Here is a 22271-nt window from a genome sequence, read left to right on the forward strand (position 1 = left end):
GGTTGTATTGCAGGGCTGCCAAAAAACTCATTTCCCTATTGGGAGGGGGGAATTAGTGGATCTCACAGCAATTTCTTTGGTACTTAACATATCAGCAAGGTGATGCTCTGTCCTACAGCAGAGAAAAAGACATTCATTTATACCACCAGCTGAACTGGAGTCTGACGTACTCTCTAAAATGTGCAGATGACAACAGTGAGCTGAAAGTCCACTTGAAGTATTTTGTGATGAACATTTTAAGAACTAGACCAATGCAACCACATTATTTTACATAGAAACCAGTGTCCATTATTACTTACCTGAAATCTGGTCACTGCAGGGAGTTTGCTTCTGCAATACTTACATACACTTGGTACTCTTGGAATTGCAGATGCTTAATACAAGTCTTTATTATCACATTCTCCATAAATTTATTAAAAAATTATTTTGAATAAAGGTAACCATTATCATGGCAGACACAGGAAATTTTCTGCAGCTGGTAGAATCCTTTAGAGAGCATTTGTGATCCCAGATTAAGACTCCCAAATAAATTCCTGTGTGACACAGTGTACACAGAACATGGCTGATGGAACTGGGAAATAAAGGACTTAGGCAGAAGGGGCCCAAGCAGGTATGATCTCTAAAAAACTCCCTCTTCACCAGGCCTTTTATAAGTAATACTGTAAGCACACAAAATTTTGATTTGAAACTGGTGCTTACCAACAAAGTTAGAGCTGCAGTGAGAACTGGCACAGCACATGCCAGAAAGATTCAGTGACCAAGCCTGGGAAAGGGCACAGCCTCTTTCAGGTGAGCTGATGTGAAAGCTTCATTAGATATTAAACCAGCATTTCTAAACAAGATGAAGAGTGTTAAGCTAAACTATAGACCAGTTTAAATTTCCATAGAAAATGTAAAATAAAACACGGTAACACTTTTCCTACCAGACTTCTGGAGTCAGTTTTCTATATACAATGAGGTTCTCCAAACTATCTTCCATTTATGTGTTTGCAGAATAAAAGCAAGAGGCTCTACTAATAATACAAATTTCCTGTCTAGGAGGTTATGAACACTAGCAGAGCCTTGAGGATGAACTAAGCCTTTTGTTTTTTAATTCTGAGGTTTTTCATAAAAAAAGAGTTAGTTAGTTTCATAAAATTAGAGTTTAGTTTAACTTTCAAACATCAATAAATTAACTCTCCCTCTGCAGTTTTTTCAATAGCAAAACTCATTTCAGAATGACAATGTACTATCAGCATCAGTATTGTCAAGCTCACAACCAAGCACACTCATCTCCTCTGAACTGTCCACAGGTGATGTTCAATACTGTGCAATGGCCATGAAGTAGAAATGTGTTCAGTGACAATGAAGTGCTAGGAAGTGATACTCTGAATTTCAACAACTGTACTGAGACGGGCTAGTTTGGGCTGTCATTTTGGATTTTTTTTGCAATTGGTTTTTCTCAAAACAAGCAATTTTTAGTTTTTGCAGTAAACATACCCAGACATTTGATATTGCTATTTATTTCTTTTTAAAAATTATATAATTCTCAATGCAATATTCTAGCAACATGCTACTAAGCACTCTATACATTCCTTCTTCAAAATAATTCCAACTAGATCTTGGCAAGGATAAACCAAATAAGAATTACTTTAATAGTACCAACCAGAGTTAAACCAAAGGAGAATTCCTCCCCTGAATCTGACATCATATTTATGTGAAATTGCACCACTCATATTTAATACTGTGTTGTCTTATATAACTATTCAAATACAAATATTTCATTTCTCTGACAGAAACATTGTGTGTATATTTTTTTCATCTAATTCAGAATAATAAAATAAAAATTTCCATGGGAATTAAGAAGAGTTTCAACTAGGGTTTCATATGGCAGGCTTTAAAATAGTGCCTGAACCAGTTCCTCCACAGAGTTCTTGGTTAAAATCTACACACTTTCAATAACTATTTCCAGCAGCGCAAATTATGTGTCCTCCGAAAAGTTTTAACGAAAACAATTAAAACTGGTTTGACAACCTGAGTATGCAAAGTCAAACCACAGGATACTAAATACTTTCTGAGATTTGTTTGCTTATCTACAAGCAGAACTTCCCTCCAAGATCCCATGGAGCAGAAACAATTGTGGTAGCAATTAAAAGATTTTCATTTGTCAGATTCAAGGTCACTAGTTAAATTATTCAGTCAAGTTTTACTTCCAGCAAAGACAATCTCTTACAGGCATGTATGGTTTTGTATGTTGTTTCCTAAATTGTTTAGAAGCACACTCTTATAGTCTCTATTTTACGGTGTTGTGCTTTTTTACTTATTAATCTGTACCAGTTTTTAGCTGAAAATTATTGTTCAATTTGTACAAATCACCCATAATTTAAACTGTATAATTACATTTCATGTAATCTCACAATTTCTTTGGGTAATTAAGTGATTCTCTACAGCTTTTTTATCAAAAAAAGAGCAATATACAACTAATGAATCCCAGTAGGATTTCCCCACTTCACAAGCACTGACATTATTTATTTAAACACACTGAACCAAATCCTTGGGCATGTCTGATGAGTTGTGCAGGAATCAGACATGCATGCAAAATGGCTCAAAGCTCACCTGTCACAAAGGGCCAGATCCTACATCAGGGCTATATCCTCTTCACAGAGAAAGGAAAAATAAAGTGTGAATGTCTAAATTACATCAGCTGTACAGATACAATGGACCTTCAAGCAGAAGGAAAGCCCAGTAGTATGCCCTCTTATTTAAATTCTCCAGCATTTACTGTTTTGTTTTAGGAGTGCATATGGAAAGGATATATGGAACTCTATAGCACCAGAGGATACTTAAAATCCTCTCGGGGCAAATTACACTGAATGTAGGGCCAGTTTAGGGCTGGTATTTTAATTTTCAGTAGCTATACTATTCTAGAGGATCTAGCCTGTATCATCATAGTGCAAAGGTACCTCTTCTATAGGTATCTTCTGGCAACAATTAAATAACAACCTTAGAAAGAGAAGTACACCTTGTTAGTGAGGCGTGGTACATGGACTCTGTTATGTACCCAGGCACCTTCTTTTAATGCAGAACCATCCACTTTTCAGAAAACATTTTAAAAATAACATTTCATTTGATAATATTAAAAGTAGATGATATGATTTTTCCTCAGTAAATTAATAAAGTACAGTATAAACTGATTTTTCCAAAGTCATTTCAGTTTAAAATGGGCTGAGAAATGTTACAATGTTCAATGAAAATTTCAGAAGAGTACCTGGTTCACAAATATTTTTTTTTTTGTAATGAGAAAACTGTCTGTAAGAAAAAAAAATAACCACATTTTCAAGTGATTTGCAGACAGTATTTTAGGTGCCACCACCACCTGCAGTTATGATGATGATGCATTGTACCAACAGAACAGTGTCCTACTGATGATCAACATTCATCTTCTTCATGCGATGAAGCAGGGCATCTTTTTCCATTTGGACCTCTGCAAGGGCCATTTTGGCTTTGGCCAGTTCCTGTTTGAGACATTCATTTTCTTCAATAAGCTAAAAGGAAAGGGTTAGAAAAGAAAGCTATTAGTATAACTCCATACTGATGACTTTTCCCATTTCAGTAACTTTTAAAAAACCAAATGCTCCCATTCACTGCTGGGCAGAGGTTTGCTGAGGCTGAGTCAATTGCAGCTGATTCTCAGTCAGTGAGTGTATAACATGGAGAGAGTTAATGCAATCAGCTCCAAAGGTGGGATAGCCAGTGTTTCAGCAATGGAGTAGAATGGAAATGACCCAAGATTGTGAGCTCTAGGACCAGATTCTTACCCAGTGATAAAACCAGCCAAATTAATGTGTGGGTTCTGTCATCATCCATTCAAAGTCTGGGCATGACTGATAGATAAGTATGGATCTGACCAAACAGTGAAGTCCCTTGTCTTTGATAGCTGTGTTGTACAGGAATGAGGGAGATGGGGAGAAGAAAACTCCCTTATAAAATTCCCTCTGTTATAAAGGAAAAGAGTCAGTGTGCAGTGTAATATTACACTATTTAGAAAGCAGTGTTAAATTGCTGAACCACACCATAATATCCACAATCCATATTTTCCATCTCAAACAGATTTCTAAACAGAAGTTCATCACAGGCCTACCTCCAGATAGCCTTACAACTATGATTAATAATGATTCTAACATAATTTTGAGGGGGCAGAGTGAAGTCAAAATGAGTTCTTTATACCTCATTTTTAAGGAAGTCAGATGAATCCCTGCTTGATTTAGAAGGTCTGGGTGTTTCCCAAGTAGTTTGCGTGGCTTGGTCCTGTGTTTTATGTTCAACAGATCCCACTGCTTGCTGCAATGTGCTGCTTGAATTCTTCATCTTTGACACATCATTTACTTTTTGATTGTCTGTATTACACAAATAGTGTGCAGGGGTTTTGTCAAAAAAATTTTAAGCTTTATTCTTATCAGTACAAAATTAAACCCACCTAAAACAAATATACTTATAATATTAAGTATATTGATATTTGCCTCTCAAAATCAAATTTAAGAATAAAATTTAATCAAAACTCATAACCTTTTAGAGGAAGAAAGAAACAATAGGTAACTTCCAGCCTGAAGCAAATAAATACATTTTTATACCAACCTGTATCATCACCACAGAAAATGCACTCTGAATAATCAGAAATTGAAGAACTATTAATATTGCTATTAACATACTGTCTCCAGGTCTCTCTCAAGACTGCATTTACATTTAAAGACACAGTGAGATAAACCTGCAGAATCAAGTTTTTAATTAGAAAATAACCTTAATTACTTGGCATTAAAGAAACTTGCTAGCATTTGTAACTGAAGTACACTATATAACACCTGTTAAAATACACTATTGTACATCAAGGGAAGAAATCAGGGTCATGGTTTTACAGTAGTTTCTACTAATACCTGCAACACAAAACAACAAAGACAACAACCACCTTGGAACTCTGTAAAGAAAGGCAATTTTTTTGTTTGCTTTGTAGCAACAAAGGAACCCTAAACTTATCACGATAAAGTGATATGCACTGATGAAGCATATCCTGATGACATTATAAGCATATTTTTTATTTCTTCCAGGGTTATCACAGCCAACACACTATTCAAAAAGGCAATCTTCTTTTTTGTGACTACACTTAGAATTATGGCATATGGCAACACAGCTTACACAAATTATCACCAGTTATCTTTTCATAATTAGTCACATTTATGCACAAAGGAAAAAACAACAGGATGACTGAATTATCAAGCTACAGCAACATACAAACCTCTAATGAGGAAAGTGCCATCATCATTTCTTTCTATCCAGAGTATGTCAATATGCAGTTTTATGGGTACCAGCTCAGACGCCTTAAGATTTTCACGTGGACTGTCATCCTAAAAAATACACATAATAAAAAATGAGTTTACAAAGAAATCAAAATAGATAATTAGGATGTTTATTTTAACATAAGTGCATTTAATGAAACTTGAAAGGGAATGTTTCAAAGCAGAATTTTCTAATGGGATCTCCACTAAACTTTGGCTCCCTTTTTTTTCCCCCAGGGATTGTTTTAAAGGCTCAAAATTATCTCTGGAGTAAGTCTGCTGAAGTCAATATATAGTCCAGCTAAAATACTTCAAAGTGTTTTTTTTACAGACATCTCAATAAGATTACACCCCAACTCAAGACATTTGTTAGCTCAGGAGCTGAGTCACAGATAAGAAGCCTGTGCTATATAGTGTCTGATTTTCCCTTGAACTATTTAAGGATTGAATGGGTACAGCTATCATTCCTGAGCAGATTTTGTCTTTTCAGAATTTAGTTTGGGATGACACCAACTGCAGTTTAGTTATACTACTGTATTTAACAGAAGAGAAACTTCACAAATTAGTTATTTGGGGTCTCCCCAGGAAGTCTTTATAGGTCATTATCCCTGTCAAAGAGAATAACGAAGCCAGTATAATCAGAAACTATACATATCAGCATTAAATGCGTACTAAGAAAGCTGTTGAGATATAGCTTCCAAAGCTTCTTGAAACAGCATTGAAATTGCAGCAGAAAATGCAAACAATAATCTTTCTCAAATGCCTCCCCTGCCATGAAACACATTGCATGAAGTCTCACGCAGAAGAAATAAAAGAACATACTGTATTGAATAGGCAATGCAGCACACATTTGAACCATATCTTCTCACTCTATAATACCCAACAAGTCTATAAACATGAATTATCTCTATGTCAAATCTGCAGTTTGTCAACCATCATGAGTAACTTCACCATGACTTGTGTGCACCGCTGAGTGAGCACTTTGGTGCTTTTGCTGCCAAGTAGAATCTTGTTGCCAGTTTGTACCTTCTCCATCTCAAGCAGCTGCATTCTCAAGAACATTTTCCTTAAGTCTTCCTTCTTGCCAATAAACCAGCACAATCCTGGTTTTAAATGCAAGTGATTATGTGTAAAAGTTTTGCTGTTTGCATTTGGGCATTCATGTTTGTGATCCACTGAAATCTGAGGAACAGATTCACAGCTCTTAGAGAAAATGCTTGTGCTAATCCTGTAGAGGAGGAACAACTCTAGGAGTACCCAAAGATCCTCAGGGGATAGAAGGGTTGTATCACTGAGGGAAGGAATACTGATGCATTTTGACTAGAACACAAGACAATTGCCTTTCCAGTCAATAATGATCTTGGCAGACTCAAGACCTTAGCCCCAGATGTAGAACTGGAGCTGGTCTTCCAATCTTCACCTTGTTCAAAGTTTGTATGGGTGATTATTACTGTCCAAAGCAATTATCTTTATGTTTGTTTGTTTTTCTGTTGTTCTACATCCCCCAAAAAACTGTTTGTAGTCATTATCTTTATGTTTGTTTTTCTGTTGTTCTACATCCCCCAAAAAACTGTTCTTTATAATCAGTGGTTGTGCAGCACCGAACTCACCATCTTTTTTAAATGGCTGAAAGAAAGTCCCCTAGGAGACTTGAGCAGAAGTGTCCTCTTAATGTTACTATGTTAAGATATGGTGCTGAAAAATGCTTGCACTGTTCAGTATCTGTTTCTAGAAGAACATGAAATTTGGATTGTGTTCAAGTGGTTTGTACTGGAATTCAATAACCTTTCTCCTTAGTTTGTACAGAACTTTCATTGCAAGAACTACCCTCCAGCTAGGAGAGAGAAATAACCTTTAAAATCCACTGTTTGTAATTAGAAAACCATATCCTTTGCTAAGCAAAAAAGCCCAACCAGAAAAACCCACATTGTGCCTCTAGAACCTTACATATAAAATTCCCAGACACCATCACTCTACAAGAAAGATTTGGGAGAGGGGGAAAAAAGTATAAAACATTAATTAATGCAAATAGCTTGTTCATGCAGAAAATTCCCCTCCAGCCATACCACAGAGCTAAACAAATCTATGGATATTAAAATTGTTTTAGTGTTATCTAAAGACCTTTCAGAGTATGACAGTAGTTTCTTTGAAGTTAACTGCATCCAGATTAGTAGTTTATCATCAAAGAAACAAGAACACAATTTTTTTTGGAGCAGCCAAGTATCTCATTGTTAACATACTTTTAAATTAATCCTTGCATTAGAAACTTTTATCTTCATAGGCATCACTTCTGCGACAGTTTCATCTTCTAGAAAATGCTGAATGTTTGTGAGAGATGATGTTAGAAATTCAGCACTGAAGTTCTCCACATGACACTGAAGAAACCCATTTTTTACAGCTAGCAGGGAATGTACAACAGCACTAGGCCCGCTTTCCCATCTCAGACTAATCTCAGGTGATGAATTAACAGGTCCAGCCACAGATTTACAGTCAGAACCTGTTGCAAAAAGAAAACAAATTTGCATTAAAATTTTGCAGTGTACAGAAAATCAATTATGATGTAATTATTTCCGCCTCTATTGTCCAACTGATTTTCCAAAAGGTACCAAAGAGTTATTATTCATAAAAGGCAGTGTTGCAAATACAGAACTTCAGAGCAAATTTCTAAGTATAGCACTTCAAAGTACAAAAATAAAGAGTACATATAAGGGCTAGTACCTCACTGTGACAAGAGAAATGACAATGCAGAAGTATCACCATCTACAAAAAAAAATTGTTTCCTTGGTGTCTTGATGACGGATAACCAATTATTTTGCATAATTTTGCATACTTTTCCACTAAGCTCTTAAATTCCAATTCAGAAAAACATTAAAGCCACTTCACTCTCTGAGGAGAGCAGGTATTTTCTTGGAAAGGCTGAAGTTCCTGACTTAAGAACCATAAACAGCAATGCAGCAAGATAGAGAGTATGACCACATATGCATTACTTGATTGGCAATAGACTTGAGCATTAAAAAACTCTGGCACTTTCTTGCTAATTTCCCCATCTTTAATCAGTAAGGACAATTACAACATTCAGCCTAAAAACCAGAATAAACTAAACTAAAGTAAACTAAATTAAAAATGTAAGGTAACCAGATTGCGGGGTGGACAGGGGGGCAGTGAGCAGTAACCATTTTTTGTATAAAATAGTTACCCCATGGGATTCTCAAGTCATGTCATCACTATGTGGCTGACTTACAGAAATTACAACAAGAAGCACAATCACAGTAACAGAAAAAACAAGCATTGAAAGGTGAAAGATACCTCAAGAAAGAAACTCAAGAAAAATCAACCGCATTATGTCAATTCATCATGCATCAGACACTGCCTAGAGCTACAGCAGCCTGACAACGTAATTGATTTGCTTTCCTATTTGTACATTAATTGGGTTCCTCTTCCTGTATAGTGTGGAGGTTCATGGATGATCTGGCACAGCAGCAGAGTCAGGACCTGTGCCCTTATCTACTGGCACTAGGGTCAGGGTAGATGGACATACTGTTGATCTGGGCTGATAAAGACCAACGACAAGATGTACATGAGAGTCTTCAGCCTCTGCTGTGAACAAGAATCTCTCCCTTTGTTACCTGTGTGAATAGAGGTTTCCACAACACTGACAGCCATGACTCCATCCTTCCATCTTTCCAATGTTTAAGAAGTGCTAAATCTCATATTCCCCTTCCCCAGAAAAACCCACCCCAGAAACCAAGCAACCAACCAAAACCATACTGCAAGTATCAACTATCTTTTTAGGCTCAGTCCAGACAAAAGTGAATAAACTACCAGCAGCCCAGGAAAAGAAGGGACACTCTCCAGACAGAAGAATAATGACCACTCTGTTCAGTGAATCTCTGCAACTGGTTTGGGAAACTTTGTTTCCCTCAAGGATCAATATACATCCCACACATACAGATAAAGAAATAAGCAGTAGGTGCCTTAAGTATTTCTGCACCTGAAAAGAGTGCCTGCATCATTGCTGGAAGGATCTAAAGTACAGAAAAAGAGCAGAGGAAAAGAACACACATTCAGGTTCAAGTCTCAGCCTTGAGTCAATTTTAGTTATCTTGCAGATACCTGAAAGGGGCAGATGGAGTAAAAAATGCGTTACAAAATTTGGAAGCTGCTGTGAACTGCTTTTGCCTTTTAACAAGCAGGTTCAGCATGATAAGATCTCAGTAAAAGCACAGCCCTCCCACAATACTTCTGCCATACTCCATCCCTCCTTCTTTTGGTTTTGCTGCCAGGCAAGATCAGATAAAGTTGCAGTCCTGCATCCAGCCTGCAGGGAATTGCACAGCTGCCATGTCGCCCTCAACTTAGTCCCACTTTTAGCCACATTCTTCCCTTTTTACACCTACTGCATTAACAGTATAGTAGATTTTAAATGGTTATTTTCATCCAGAACATCTTGTAGACTGTAATTATAAGTTGAGTATTCACTGCATTGCATGGTTCCTCAGATTACCAGTTTCAATTGTTAATGCAGCACTTGGAAAGTTTTATTAAAGGTCTTGAAGAGGGAGGTTGCTTTTATTGGGATATTATCGTACACATTTGCTCACCTGTTCTTTTAGTTGTATTTTGTTACTATTAACTCTTTTAAACAGTCTCTTTTGATCTGATTCTCAAGCTTTTTCCAAACTTTTTCTCTTTTAGTTCTAATAGAAATGAATATGGGACACAGGAAGCAGCAGCAGAAGATTCCTGACAGCACAGAAATCACAGTGAAGTGAAAAGATCAGTGGAGAGAAGATGTACATTACAGAATAGGAGTGACCGGCAATGTATAAAAAACCAAAAAAAGTGTTGGCTCACCCATTCAGGTACCTGCCAGAAAGAGAAAGGAAGAGATATAAAGTGGAAGTATTTGGAGATTCCAATCATGCTATACCCTTTCTATACACAAAATAATTAGACAGTGCACAAGCCTCTCATTATCAGCTGAGAAGCATTATCATTATCAGAGGCTCCAGTTGTAGATACAAACAAGAGCAGGAAGGTGGCATGTTCATGTTATTTACTCCCTCCAGCTTTTACAGAGGATATGGCAGATAACCAGAAGTCAATTTGTCTGCTGTATGAACCGAGGGTCAGCCATGACTCCTCCCTGCTGGATCTTCTCCTAGCCTTCAGATGCTTGACTACAACATCATGCAACAGCTGCTCAAGCAGCAGCTGCTGGCAGTGGCTCAGCTTACCAGCAAATGTGTTCTTTAGCCAGGGGATCAGAGGTTGTACCACCTCTGAAGCTGAAGCACCTCCTGTACAAAAGCCATGCTGATTGAAGGCTGGAATAAGGAAATGGCAGCCAACAGCTGCTATAGCTATTTCCTTGGAAAGGAACTGAACCAGAAGCAGGTGCGTCAGAGACCTGCCCCAAAAACCCTATAGTGCAACAGAGTTGACATCCAGCAATCCATGTAGAAGGCTGGCAGAGGGAAGCAAAGCGTGACATGAGCTGCCACACCAATACATCATACCAAGGAAAACACCTCATCCATGAGAACTTGGTTTTTCTGGCAAAGTGTGTATATATTATACTCATGCCCAAGAACAGCTCTGACAAGACACTGGTTGATCTTGCTTGCAAATATTTGGCATGAAACTACATTCTTTGTATTAAGCTTAAAAAACCCAAAAACAACCAACAAACAAAACTCCCAAAAAACCAAAACAAACAAAAAACCCCAACCCAAACCAAACTAAAAACAGTCATCTGTCTTTAAAGCTCATATTTCCTGACAGAGAAAATTTTTAAAGTTTTATTAAACTACATATTATAAGCCTGTTTAAACTCTGTGTGTCATTTAATCTAGAGAAACTGATCTTGAAAAAAAGAAACATTCCTTCAAAAGAAGGTACATAAAGCAAAGTACTATTAGAGTCATAAGGAGTTCCATCTTCACGAAACAGTAACACAATGCAATGTGTCCTGGTTCCACCCTGCCAGCAGCCAGGCCCCACACAACCTCTCGCTCACCCCCCACCAGTGGGATCAGGGAGAGAACTGGAAGGGTAAAAGCAAGAAAACTTGTGGCTTAAGACAAAGACAGTTTAATACAGAAAACAAAATCCAAGAACATAGCCCCATACCACTCACTATGAATACAATTAATTCTACCCCAGCCAAAACCAGCACATAATGAAGCTTACTTCATTTTCAAAAAAGCAAACTAATGACCAGAATTCAATACAATGCACCTTTTTACCCACATGATCATACACACTTCCATTTATTTATTCTTCCTTTTTAATGTATGGCAATGAAGAAAGAAATCAGAGTTCTAAACTAGCATAAAAGAGATGCTAGTCTAACATAAAACTGTGTTTGCATTTTTATTTACTTAGATCAAATATTTCCAGCTTCAATTTCAACGCACTGAATTGTTAATTCTTACCAACAGTTCTGTTGCACAGATACTGTCGAACACCAATATTTCCTAGTTGGTTTGGTACCACTTGGTTGACCTGTAAGCATATTTCTGTGTCTTCTCCTCTGATATCAATTTCACCATTAACACCAAATACTTGAAAAACCACAACAGACATCTGTGAACAAAATCCAGATAAAATAATATAAGATTATAAAATGAATTTACAGTGATTATTATTTGTAAGGTACGTCTAAACCTTTTTCATCACAAAAGGAAAACAACCCTTTGAATTGAAAACCCTTGCTCACAGAGAAGCAAAATGTTTTCTCATTTTTTTATTATTTTCTTTTTGTACACATTGGCTTCATAATGGATTGCTCAACAGCCTGTCTGAAGACAGACACTTGTATTTATACCCTACTGATGCCAATTCAGAACTGGCTAGAAAAGCCATGGAAGTGAGACAGAGTTTCCTTACTGACAGAGAAGCACATGACCTATGTGATACTTGACATCACGTATCTGACATTACCTACAACTGCATTCAACTGTATGCATATCATAAGCACAACCAAGCACTTGCAGTGCTGAATCAAACCAGGTTAAAAAGCTAGGACAGGCTACTAAACTTTGGCTATCTGTATAGTAGTCGGCCCTTTTTCTCTATTTACTGGGTTCCAGTATGTTTAAAAAATAAGTAGAAGCCAGTTTTAACTCAGTTTTGGTATCAGAAGATATGTATCCATCATCATTACTAATATTTTGCGTTCATTTTTCCAATGACTCAAAAAATCACCTCTAAAAGGAGACATTTTAGTTGTGCTTTAAAGTTTAATTTACATAATCATGTATTCTAATGGGATACAATAACATTACCATTTCTTCACTAGTCTCATGGGCATTTTCTGAAGCAGCACTCATGGCATCTGGAGATGACCCATCACAATTCTCCATCACTGTGCCTCCTTCATGGACATTTTCTGATGGGCTTTGATAGTTTATGGCTGTAATACCTTCCAAATACACATCAGAAAAAAGGCAAAGTTAGCACAGCATAATCTCAATCACTCTTACATTAAGAATAAAGTCAGTGTCTGTTAGTGAATGCACACATTAACTCATTTTTCAATATGAGTTGAGTGGCTTATTAAACAAATATTTATGACTGAACTGCCAAATCCATTCCTCTTACGGAGAGTTCCAAGTTCTAGATACTAATCAAAAGTAAAGCAAGATATAGTGACAAAAGCAATAGAGCACTCTACATGCATTGTTAAAAAAAAATGTGAAGGCATTTTTTAGTCTTCCACATCAAATAATATAAATGTGAGGCAGCTGGAAAAAAAATTCCAAGTTGTGTATCTAAAATACTGCACAGTGCCTTTAGAGCAGATGCTTGTATGTCTAGAGAAATAAGCTACATATATTTTCATTAGAGCAGTCATAATCATGATAGTGTTTCCTTGACAATTGGAAGGCATAGATACTTAATCTGCAGTTAAATATTGTTTAACAAGCTAAAAAGACATATAAAGGTTATTTAAAATGGAAAATGTATTTCATGGCATACTCCCACATAAGCACATGCAGGAATACTCCTACAATTCAAATATGTAACAGGCTTGCAAGTGAAGCAGTCTTCTCATTATTGCTCTAGACTGAAGAGAAATGCTACAGAAAAAAACCCAGTCTTATGCAAATTATCAGAAAAGAGGTAGCAATAAGGTCTTCTTTCTCTATTCCCTGACATGGGAAAACTATTTCATCAGTATATACACAGATGAGCAAAAATTGGACAAATACCTGCTATTACACAGTCAATACTAGGGAAATAATCCTTGAGGGATGAGCTGCAAGGAGACTACCAAACTTATCTGACTGGTAATTAGGATGGTGAGTACTAGTGAAAACTCGTTTCTTTTTCATCCCCTTCTAAAATGAAAGCTTCTTTACCACTTCAAGTGTAACACTGATTCAGGCTCCAACCTGTAAGTATTGCAGGCAAAGCAGTTGCTTTCAAGCATAGCAAGGAATAAGTTCTGCCTAATTCAGATTTGCAACACAGCACTTGAATGCTCTTACTTTCCTTAAGACAGGAAAATTAAGCAGTGTTAAAATTAAATAGTGCTGCTTAAGTAGTGCACATTATTGCTTTCCCCTGAAATTATATATGCTGAATACACTTGATATTACTGGTGACGGTAACAGAAATAGTCTTGTAAAGTATGCAGGATTTGCTGGACTAGAATCCTTTTGAGCATGACTTTAATAACTAACAACATTTTCATGTATTGCTTAAAAATATTTTGTTAAACCTGTTTACCTTTCTCCAGAAAGCTTTGACTATCACTTCCATCACTCTCTATCAAATGATCCTCTAGCATCATACTATCAATAGAGATGGTATCCACAGAGACTTGTGATGGACTTCTCTTCATATTTTTGTAAGAAACAGAGAATGCAGGGAGGTTGGACGAGCAGCGTTCCTTAGGCTTAGCACTTTTAAAATATAAAGATATGAGGAAATTATTATTTAAATTAAATAATACATAGCAGTTACTTTAAAAATTCCTCTAAACCAAGCAAGATGTAAATGAAAGTCTGATTATTCAATAATCCTTTGACAAGAAGAGGTAAATGTACAAACCTCATATATTCATCTAGGTATTTATGCCAATACTTCTCTCAATACATATTTACTAACATTTAAGCTAAAAGTAAATAGTTTAAATCAATTAACTAACACTTCATTTTAACTTTCACTGGATGCTGGATACTGCATAACTTTTTGCATGCTTTAAAAATTTTAATCTGCTAGAACACAGAATCAAATCACAGAACAGTCTGAGTTGGAAGGACCACAGAGTCCAACTCTTAAGATGTTCCCTTCCTGACTGCTGAAAGTACTAGAAGTCTGTAGCCAACAAGATTTCTAAATATTTTCAAAGAGTAGGAAAACTGTTTTAGTATTAATTTTCTATACCTTGAAGAAGAGTGGGATGAAAACATTTTAACTGAAGCCACTTTGTCTTTGTTGATTTCAAGTTCTTCAGATTCTAAGGCAGTTTCTGTTTCCAAGTCAGCGACTTGGTTAGGACAGCCTTCAGTTGTGCCTTCCTGTTCATTTAACTTATTTGAGAATATGTTTCTGTCATCCTCCTTATCAATGAAAAATTCAGTAGAATCTTCTCTCTTATTTAGAATGGACACCGAATCCCTAGGATTCAAACTACTTTTCTCACTTAGAGGTCCACAGACCTCTTCTGAATCACTTCTACTAAAAAGTCCACTGCTTCCTCCTTCACTTGTATCTCCCAAACCTTTATCTGATGCATCATCGGAAAATGACATTGCTTTCTGAAAATCCATATTACTGTCTGATTTAAACAAAAGAGGATCTATTAAAATTCCTTTATTAACTTCAGCATTCAGAGGCTTGCAGTCATTTACATAACCAAAATTAGTAATACTGGCTTCCACTATCTTACTACCAACTAATTTACTCTCTGAAGTAAGAGTTTCCCCATTTCCTACAGGGGAGAGTTCTGATGCCATGGGACTTCCTTTTTCCTCAACAGAAGATTTACAAGAGTTTCCCTGAGTCACTGGATGGAGCAGTAAGGCTACTTCTGCACTTTTCAGTAGAATCCCAATGCAGACATCTGTTTGCTTTGCAGGTTTTCCTGTCACTGCCTCTACGTCCTTCCTTAAGTTTTCCAGGAGCAATACAAGAGATTCATGGAGAAACAGCAAAAAAAGATACTGGTAGTGATTGATCTGCACGCTTACATGTTTTTGAACATGGACAAGAACATGTACATCTGCATCAGAGGAAGAGCTTTCAGAAAGCACTCCTGAAGTCTCAGACATTTGAATGCCATTGGTCGAGGGTTCTGATTCACTGCTGTAATACTCCTTCAGAAGTTTCTTACGTTGCAATCTATTAGAGAGATCACTAGATTCACTTTTTGGAATGTTCAAGGCTGTCTGATTGCGGGATACAAGCTCTTTTTGTGACTTTGCAAATCTTATTGGCTGGCAAATCCAAAGTGAAAGCGGGAAAGAGTCCACAAAGCTTATTGGCCGGCCTTTCCCACTTTTCGTTCCTTCGTAATCTATCCAAAACTGGGAAAAATGCATGGCCCAAACATCAGTAGCTGCAGATGTCTTTAGTGCACATTTATTCAATTCTGGAATGACATAACCTTTATAGACATCATGCATTTTGGTATCTTGTTCATGAGCATGTCTCTGGAAGATTGGATGTAAAAGATTAAAATTTTTAGGGGACTTAGGAAAAGTGGTGAAATTTCTGCTAAAAAATTCGGAGTCCTTGAAGTTCTGAAACAAAGCTTCTAGATCAGAGTGTCTGCAGTTCGGTGAGCATCTGGTATTCGTAGCAATCATCTCTGAACTTTGAATGGAAAGTGCACGAGGTTGATCTTTATGAATTTCAGGTTTGTTTTCAAATGGGATGATGATCTGCAAGGGAGAAATACATTTTTTCTAGTTAAAAATATATAGATTAACAAGGTACACAATTAAAGAAACCAAATAATAGCCATGACAGCTGATACAAAGGATTATAATTATAGTTTTATGAGAAATCAAGTACAGTGAAACAGAACAGGGATAAGTCAGGCTCACAGACTATGATTTATGTTCTCTCTCATTTTTAGAAGAATGCTGTGGCATCAATATTTGTACAAAAACATAAGGGTCTCAGGCTTTTCATCAATATTTGCACAAAAACATAAGGGTCTCAGGCTTTTCTTATCTGAAGGTCTTAAATTTAGTTCAGCTATATTGGCTGAAGTGGCTCATTTCCTCAACTCAAGAGCAGCTTGGTAGAACATTTCTTAAAGTGTTTCCAAAATTTACAGCTTTGAGAAACAGAGAATTATAATTTGGAGTTCAATCTGGCATGTCAGATAGGGTTTTTCACCATACAGTATTTTATTTCTTTGTTAAGATACAAGCAAACAGTTAGATGTACCAATGCAGCTAATATTCTTAATATTGAAGAATACAGATCAGGTATTTTTGACAATTATCTGATAATCATAATACATTTGTTTCACCAGAAAAATAGTAATATATCTCAATTCCTAAAGAACAAAAAATAGTTCAGCACACTGTAATTAACTTGTGTATTTTCAGTGCACATTTTAAAGTAAACTTGTTTTATGCCAAATCCTGAATCTTAAATTGTTAACATGAACCTTGGCCACTCTAGTTTTGCTATTATCAGTGACACTGCCTTCTATCACAACATCTCCATTCTGAATCTAGAAAGTAGGAGTAAAAAATCATCCCTAAAGACACAAAGATGGGAGTTATGAAGCTTCTTCATTTAAATACAAGGACTCAGAAAAAAAAAACCTAAATAAAATAATTAACCATATGATATGTAAACATCAATTCATCATTTGCTTGAACAAAAATAATGCTGTTAATACAGGGTGACATAATTATTATGAATCAAGGTTTGAGGGATGTAAGAATACTTTTATCCTCTCATAGTTTAGTAGGCTATTCCCATATAATAATTCAATATCAGATTAATCTACATTTGCAGATTTCCAGTTGTTTGCTCTTAATAACTGTTTCTATTCAGTAGAAACCATGTCTTTGTAAAGTCCCATTAAGGATGTAGCAAGAGCTTAGAAAGATAACCATCTCTCCATATGCTGACTTTTTAGAGTCCTTGGAACCTCTCCTGTGGGCAACACTGAAGAGACTAATTTTGTTCACCTCTGAACCTTGGAAACCGTACAATGAAACACTCAATGCAAACATGGGATGGGTGGGAAATTTATCTGCTCAATAATCCTTTTTTTACAAAGAAGGAAAGACAAGGGAAGCAAAAATTTGATATTCAGCTGGATTAACAAGCATCACCTGAACTACACCAACAGCCAGCATGAAACAGAAAATGGTGATCCTCTGGAATAAGCATACAGAGAACTCATGTACCTGAACTACACCGACAGCCAGCATGAAACAGAAAATGGTGAGAATGGGTTTTGGAGAAGGAAATATCAGATGAACTGCTTTCTTTACTCTAAAGCATTCACCAACAAGACAAAAGAGCTTTGATAGAATACAACCAGAGGAACAAGGGAAGACCTTTGCATTGACACAGAGTACAAATATTAATTTTTCACTTGTTTTTTTACTTTAGTGCTCAATTTCTTTTTAGCTCTGCTATGTAAAGTTCGTTGACCACAGGGAAATAATTTGTTACCATTCCCACTCAGGTCTTGAAGACAAAACCAGAATACCCAAACTAAAATACCAGGACACGGATGAAGAAGAACAGGAAACAAGATGTCTGTCTTCAAACAATCATATTCTGCAGAGTTTTTTAGAGAAGGGTTTTTTCATTTATGTAGGTATTTGTAAGAGAATAAAAAAAATATTCTTCCAAGAAACCAAAAAAACCCTACTCAATGACAGCGTACCTTTATCATTAGTCCATCCACTCTCACATCAACATGTTCATCTGATTTTGAATTGTCATTTAACTTGTACATGGCCATGAACTGAATAAGACTCTGTTTCAAATCCAGCACAAACTGGTTTAGCCAAAGAATACTTCTCTGATCCAGAGTGAATTGTAAAGCATTCAGCTGACCATACAAATTTGGACATGGAACTAAAAGAGAAAAAAAAAACGAAACCATGAGAATAAGTAAAATGTTTACGGGTTGGGTTTTTAAATGATTGCCAACTTACATTTTCACCAGTACTTTTCATCAGAGAAAGAACAGAAACTCAGTCCTTTGGTCTCAAGAAGAATTAATTGTTAGGGGATACCTGAAGCGATGCTTCTTTCTCTCACTCCAAGAAAGCAACAGAATTTTTGAGTGTAAAATACGAAGAATAGAATTAAGTCTGAAGAAATGGGGAGAAATTCTCACTATAGAGGAAATTTGCTGTCATCAAGTTCCATCCCCAAGAAATCCACTAACATTTCCGTATATAAAACAAGGCCAGCCACAGAACATATTCCTACAAATAACTCCAGCAGCTCTTCATTGCATTTTAGGTATTGTTGCAATCGTTTGAGCTCTTTTATGTAGTCAGACAGTGAAATTGCAGAAACAATATGTGGATGGTGGAGAATGAATAATTCATGTGCCAGTAAAAACACTGCCAGTATTTTCACACTGAACAACTATGTTTATAAAAAATAGTATTAATAGGAATGTGCAGAAGCAAGCACTGTGCAAATGGAGCAGTCTTGTACTCTATCTATTTTAGAAAGCCATTACCTATTTCCAAGCTTTGAGCTTCACAACGGTGAAAGTAACACACAAAATTTAGGCATCAGTAATAAAAAAAAAAGTCTTACTAGGAAAGTCCTTTCCATCTGGGTAGTAATATTCAGTGAATTCAATATGAATGGCTGGCATTTCTGGTGGAAGATAAAGTGACTTTTTATTGCAAGAGATCAGAGCTTTAGGGGAAGAACGACACTGGTCTGCTGTTGAAACCTGTAAATGATAAAAGATTATTTCATTAAAACATTACATTTCTATGAATGATTAAGCATTTGTAGTTGCATGGTACTGTCCTAGCAAGGTAACATTCCACTGCTCTTGGGTGTAGGCCCTCAAGCAACAGACACAACACAAAGTGCTGACCAACAGTGACAAACACTTAACTGCCTTGAAGCAGAAATGACTTGCACAGAAGAGTTTCACAAGAAAACTCTTGTAAAGGTACCAGATGCCCTTCCTTCATACAAGGCAAGAGGGAGCAGGTCACTTTCAAAGGTGTCCAGCAGAAGCCTAGAATGATCCGATTCCTTATTGCAAATACTGCAGCTACTGTTTAAGCCTTTATGCTTGCATGGAGTGTATTTCCACACAGTCTGGTCTAGATAAGGGATAGATAAGCTAGATAAGTTTATTACACACATTAGGTAGCTCTTGTATTGTCATAAGAACAAATTCCAGTACACAGGCTGACTCTCAAACTGTGTGTGAAGCAAGGTGTTCAGCATGCACCTGGCAGAGATGTGTAGGTTTGGATATGCCTGAAGGTCTGCTTCACAGGAGAATCAAGATGCTATGGAACAATAATCTCCATTTCTGTTTCCTTACAATGTAAATTATAAAACAAATAAGAAATCAACATTTGATATATATTTGACCTTAAATTTCATTGAATGCATCCTAGTTTAAAAAGCATGTTGACAAAACAAAGCTCTTCCATTCAATAGTTAGTAGGTTAAACTGCTAGTTTGAAATTACCCAATGTATTAATATTGAATATATGATGATGTCTGCTAGAATTTCTCTGGAAATAATGAATACATGACCTTTACAAGCCTGCTTCACTTTATGTAGCTGTTTTCAAGAGGCAAACATATCTGTATTAACAGATACAAAAATTCAAGTTAAATGATCTATTTAGAAAAACAGCTTTTAGGAAATTGCATGGAAATAATGGCAATTTAAAAACTGAAAATGTGTTTGTGTAGAGAGGAGGAGACAAGAGCAGAAGGCAAATGAAAACATGAACAGTACAAAACAATAGTATAAAACCACTTCAGATCCAGATGAAGACTCCCAGCAGCAATCTGCAATCTCCCACAACATCAAGTAGTGATATGGCAGGAAAGTGTTAGAAATTGGAAAAAGAGCAAGCAGAAATCACAGTGACAAAGGGCACACACTGAACATTTTTGTTAGGACTTGAAATTTAAGAGTAGATCCTCACATATCACTACAATTCTGCCTAATGGAGACACACTCCTTCCCTATTTCACTTGCCTCAGAACAGTCAATCTGGACCACAACCAGCAACTAAAACTACTCATTCTAACAAAGGGGAGGGGGATGGAAATGGTAAAAGTCTCTGCTCAAAATATCACTGGAAAGGGAGTGGCTGGAAAAAGATTTTAAAAACTTAATAAAACCTCTTAATAGTTTTAATGTACTTTGAAAAATATAACAATAAGAAACGCATAATATACAAAACCACATATTAAAATATTAGGCACATAAGATAGTACAATGAAAAGATTAAATTTGAATTCCAAATTCATAATTTGGAGAACAACAGAACTTAGATCCAACACTTAATTGTGATAGGATCATAATTTTAACAAAGCAGAAGCAGATTCATAAATGTCTACCCCAATAATGAATGGAAAGTCTCATTAATTTCAATGGGTTTCACACTGTCCCTTAAAAAACACAGTTACATAACAGTAAGGGTGGAGTTGCCCCAGTTTTACTAACTTAAAGAAATGTACCTGATATATATTGAAATCTGCAAGTCTAACCACAATAGGACTAGACATCAGTCTGCCCTTTGGTTGTTGGGAAGATACAGAGGAAGCCCTAGATGTTCCTTTTGGTATCTGTTCCTTGCCTGTAAGAAAGAATAGTGATGGAATCATTGAGAAGAACAGTCTTTTTTTTAGTAGTTTTAATATTACATGGAAGTAGAGAATTAGTGATGCAAACAAAATACCTGTTTGTAGGTTCTGAGGAGATACAGCAGGTGGTGATTTGGGAGGAGAATCTGTGACCTGATCCTTCACAGCCTGCTTAAGCAATTCAACATTGCTTTTGAATTCATTTAATAATTCTTTGGCCCATCCACTTCTGGTTTTAGTGGCATCACTATAATGCATCCAGTGATCACAGCTGTCTCCTGCAAATAAGATAAAGCTAATATTAGCTCATTTGAAATTTTGCTTTTAACAAGATAACAAGTTTCCACTATTTCACAAGTATTCTTCGAACTATAAGCTCATTGCATGCTGTAATTATAGAACAACAGCAGTCATACCAGACGTTAAAACAGAAGTTATATATTCCATATACATTCCATATTCCAAGTCTCAGCACTTCACGAAATCACTCAGAATATAGCATTGCCAGCTGCCTTATAACACCACTAACACTCAAAACATCATTGAGTATTTTCAGTTCAGAGAAATCTTACGACACATTAATGTCATATGTGAGAACATGCAAAAAAATGTTCAATTGAAAAAAAAAAGTGAGAGCAAGTAACAGAATGATGTTCTCATGCTCACTTTTTCCAAGCTTATCTTTCCTGCCAGAACTGTGTCTTAAGTAGTTCCTGGTCCCTTTCCAGAAATGTATTCTTTTTGTCTTGGTTCTCTAGCACCTTTATGGCACACAAACAACAATGTAAGTTCAAGAAGTGCTGCAGCACACACAGCCTTAAAAATCAATCCCACTGGAAATTCTTTTGTTCCTGCTTTCAATTCCAACATGTTTCTGTTCGTCAAGCACTCAAAGCTCTGAAAGAAGTCATGATATCTTCAAGTAGTCCCTGTAAAGACATTCTACTAACCTGTTCAATAATAAGGATGCAATAACAAATAACTTCTATCAGCTGGTACATCACTCTTTAAATACTACCATGTGAAAATTTACTTTATTTGGGACTTAATGACTTTTCAGATACTTATACTGGGGATAAGCAAATATGTTTGCTATTAAAATAGGAAAATTATTTTGGAAAAAAAAAGTGATTTTAAGTCTAAATGCAAATATTG

The 22271-nt window shown here is 36.3% G+C and overlaps 1 protein-coding gene across 6 annotated transcripts in view; it reads right to left on the bottom strand.

The window, feature by feature from the left end:
- Positions 1–1486: 1486 nt before the first annotated feature.
- Positions 1487–22271, bottom strand: part of UHRF1BP1L (UHRF1 binding protein 1 like) — a 47670-nt gene continuing 26885 nt past the window's right edge. For 5 of the 6 annotated variants that reach the window (XM_041409810.1, XM_041409808.1, XM_041409811.1 and 2 more), the window contains 12 exons: positions 21212–21394; positions 20991–21109; positions 19080–19221; positions 18187–18380; positions 14706–16204; positions 14046–14221; positions 12599–12735; positions 11747–11897; positions 7550–7806; positions 5270–5378; positions 4207–4376; positions 1487–3524 (listed from right to left, as the gene is read on the bottom strand). In XM_041409810.1, coding sequence (XP_041265744.1) covers positions 3399–3524; positions 4207–4376; positions 5270–5378; positions 7550–7806; positions 11747–11897; positions 12599–12735; positions 14046–14221; positions 14706–16204; positions 18187–18380; positions 19080–19221; positions 20991–21109; positions 21212–21394 — 3263 coding nt within the window. In that variant the 3' untranslated portion in view covers positions 1487–3398. The remainder of the gene's footprint in view (positions 3525–4206; positions 4377–5269; positions 5379–7549; positions 7807–11746; positions 11898–12598; positions 12736–14045; positions 14222–14705; positions 16205–18186; positions 18381–19079; positions 19222–20990; positions 21110–21211; positions 21395–22271) is intronic. The other variant, XM_041409812.1, reaches the window with a different exon arrangement.

This window comes from Onychostruthus taczanowskii, unplaced genomic scaffold, assembly GCF_017590055.1.
Source record: "Onychostruthus taczanowskii isolate IOZ18803 unplaced genomic scaffold, ASM1759005v1 scaffold31, whole genome shotgun sequence".
Lineage (NCBI taxonomy): Eukaryota > Metazoa > Chordata > Aves > Passeriformes > Passeridae > Onychostruthus > Onychostruthus taczanowskii.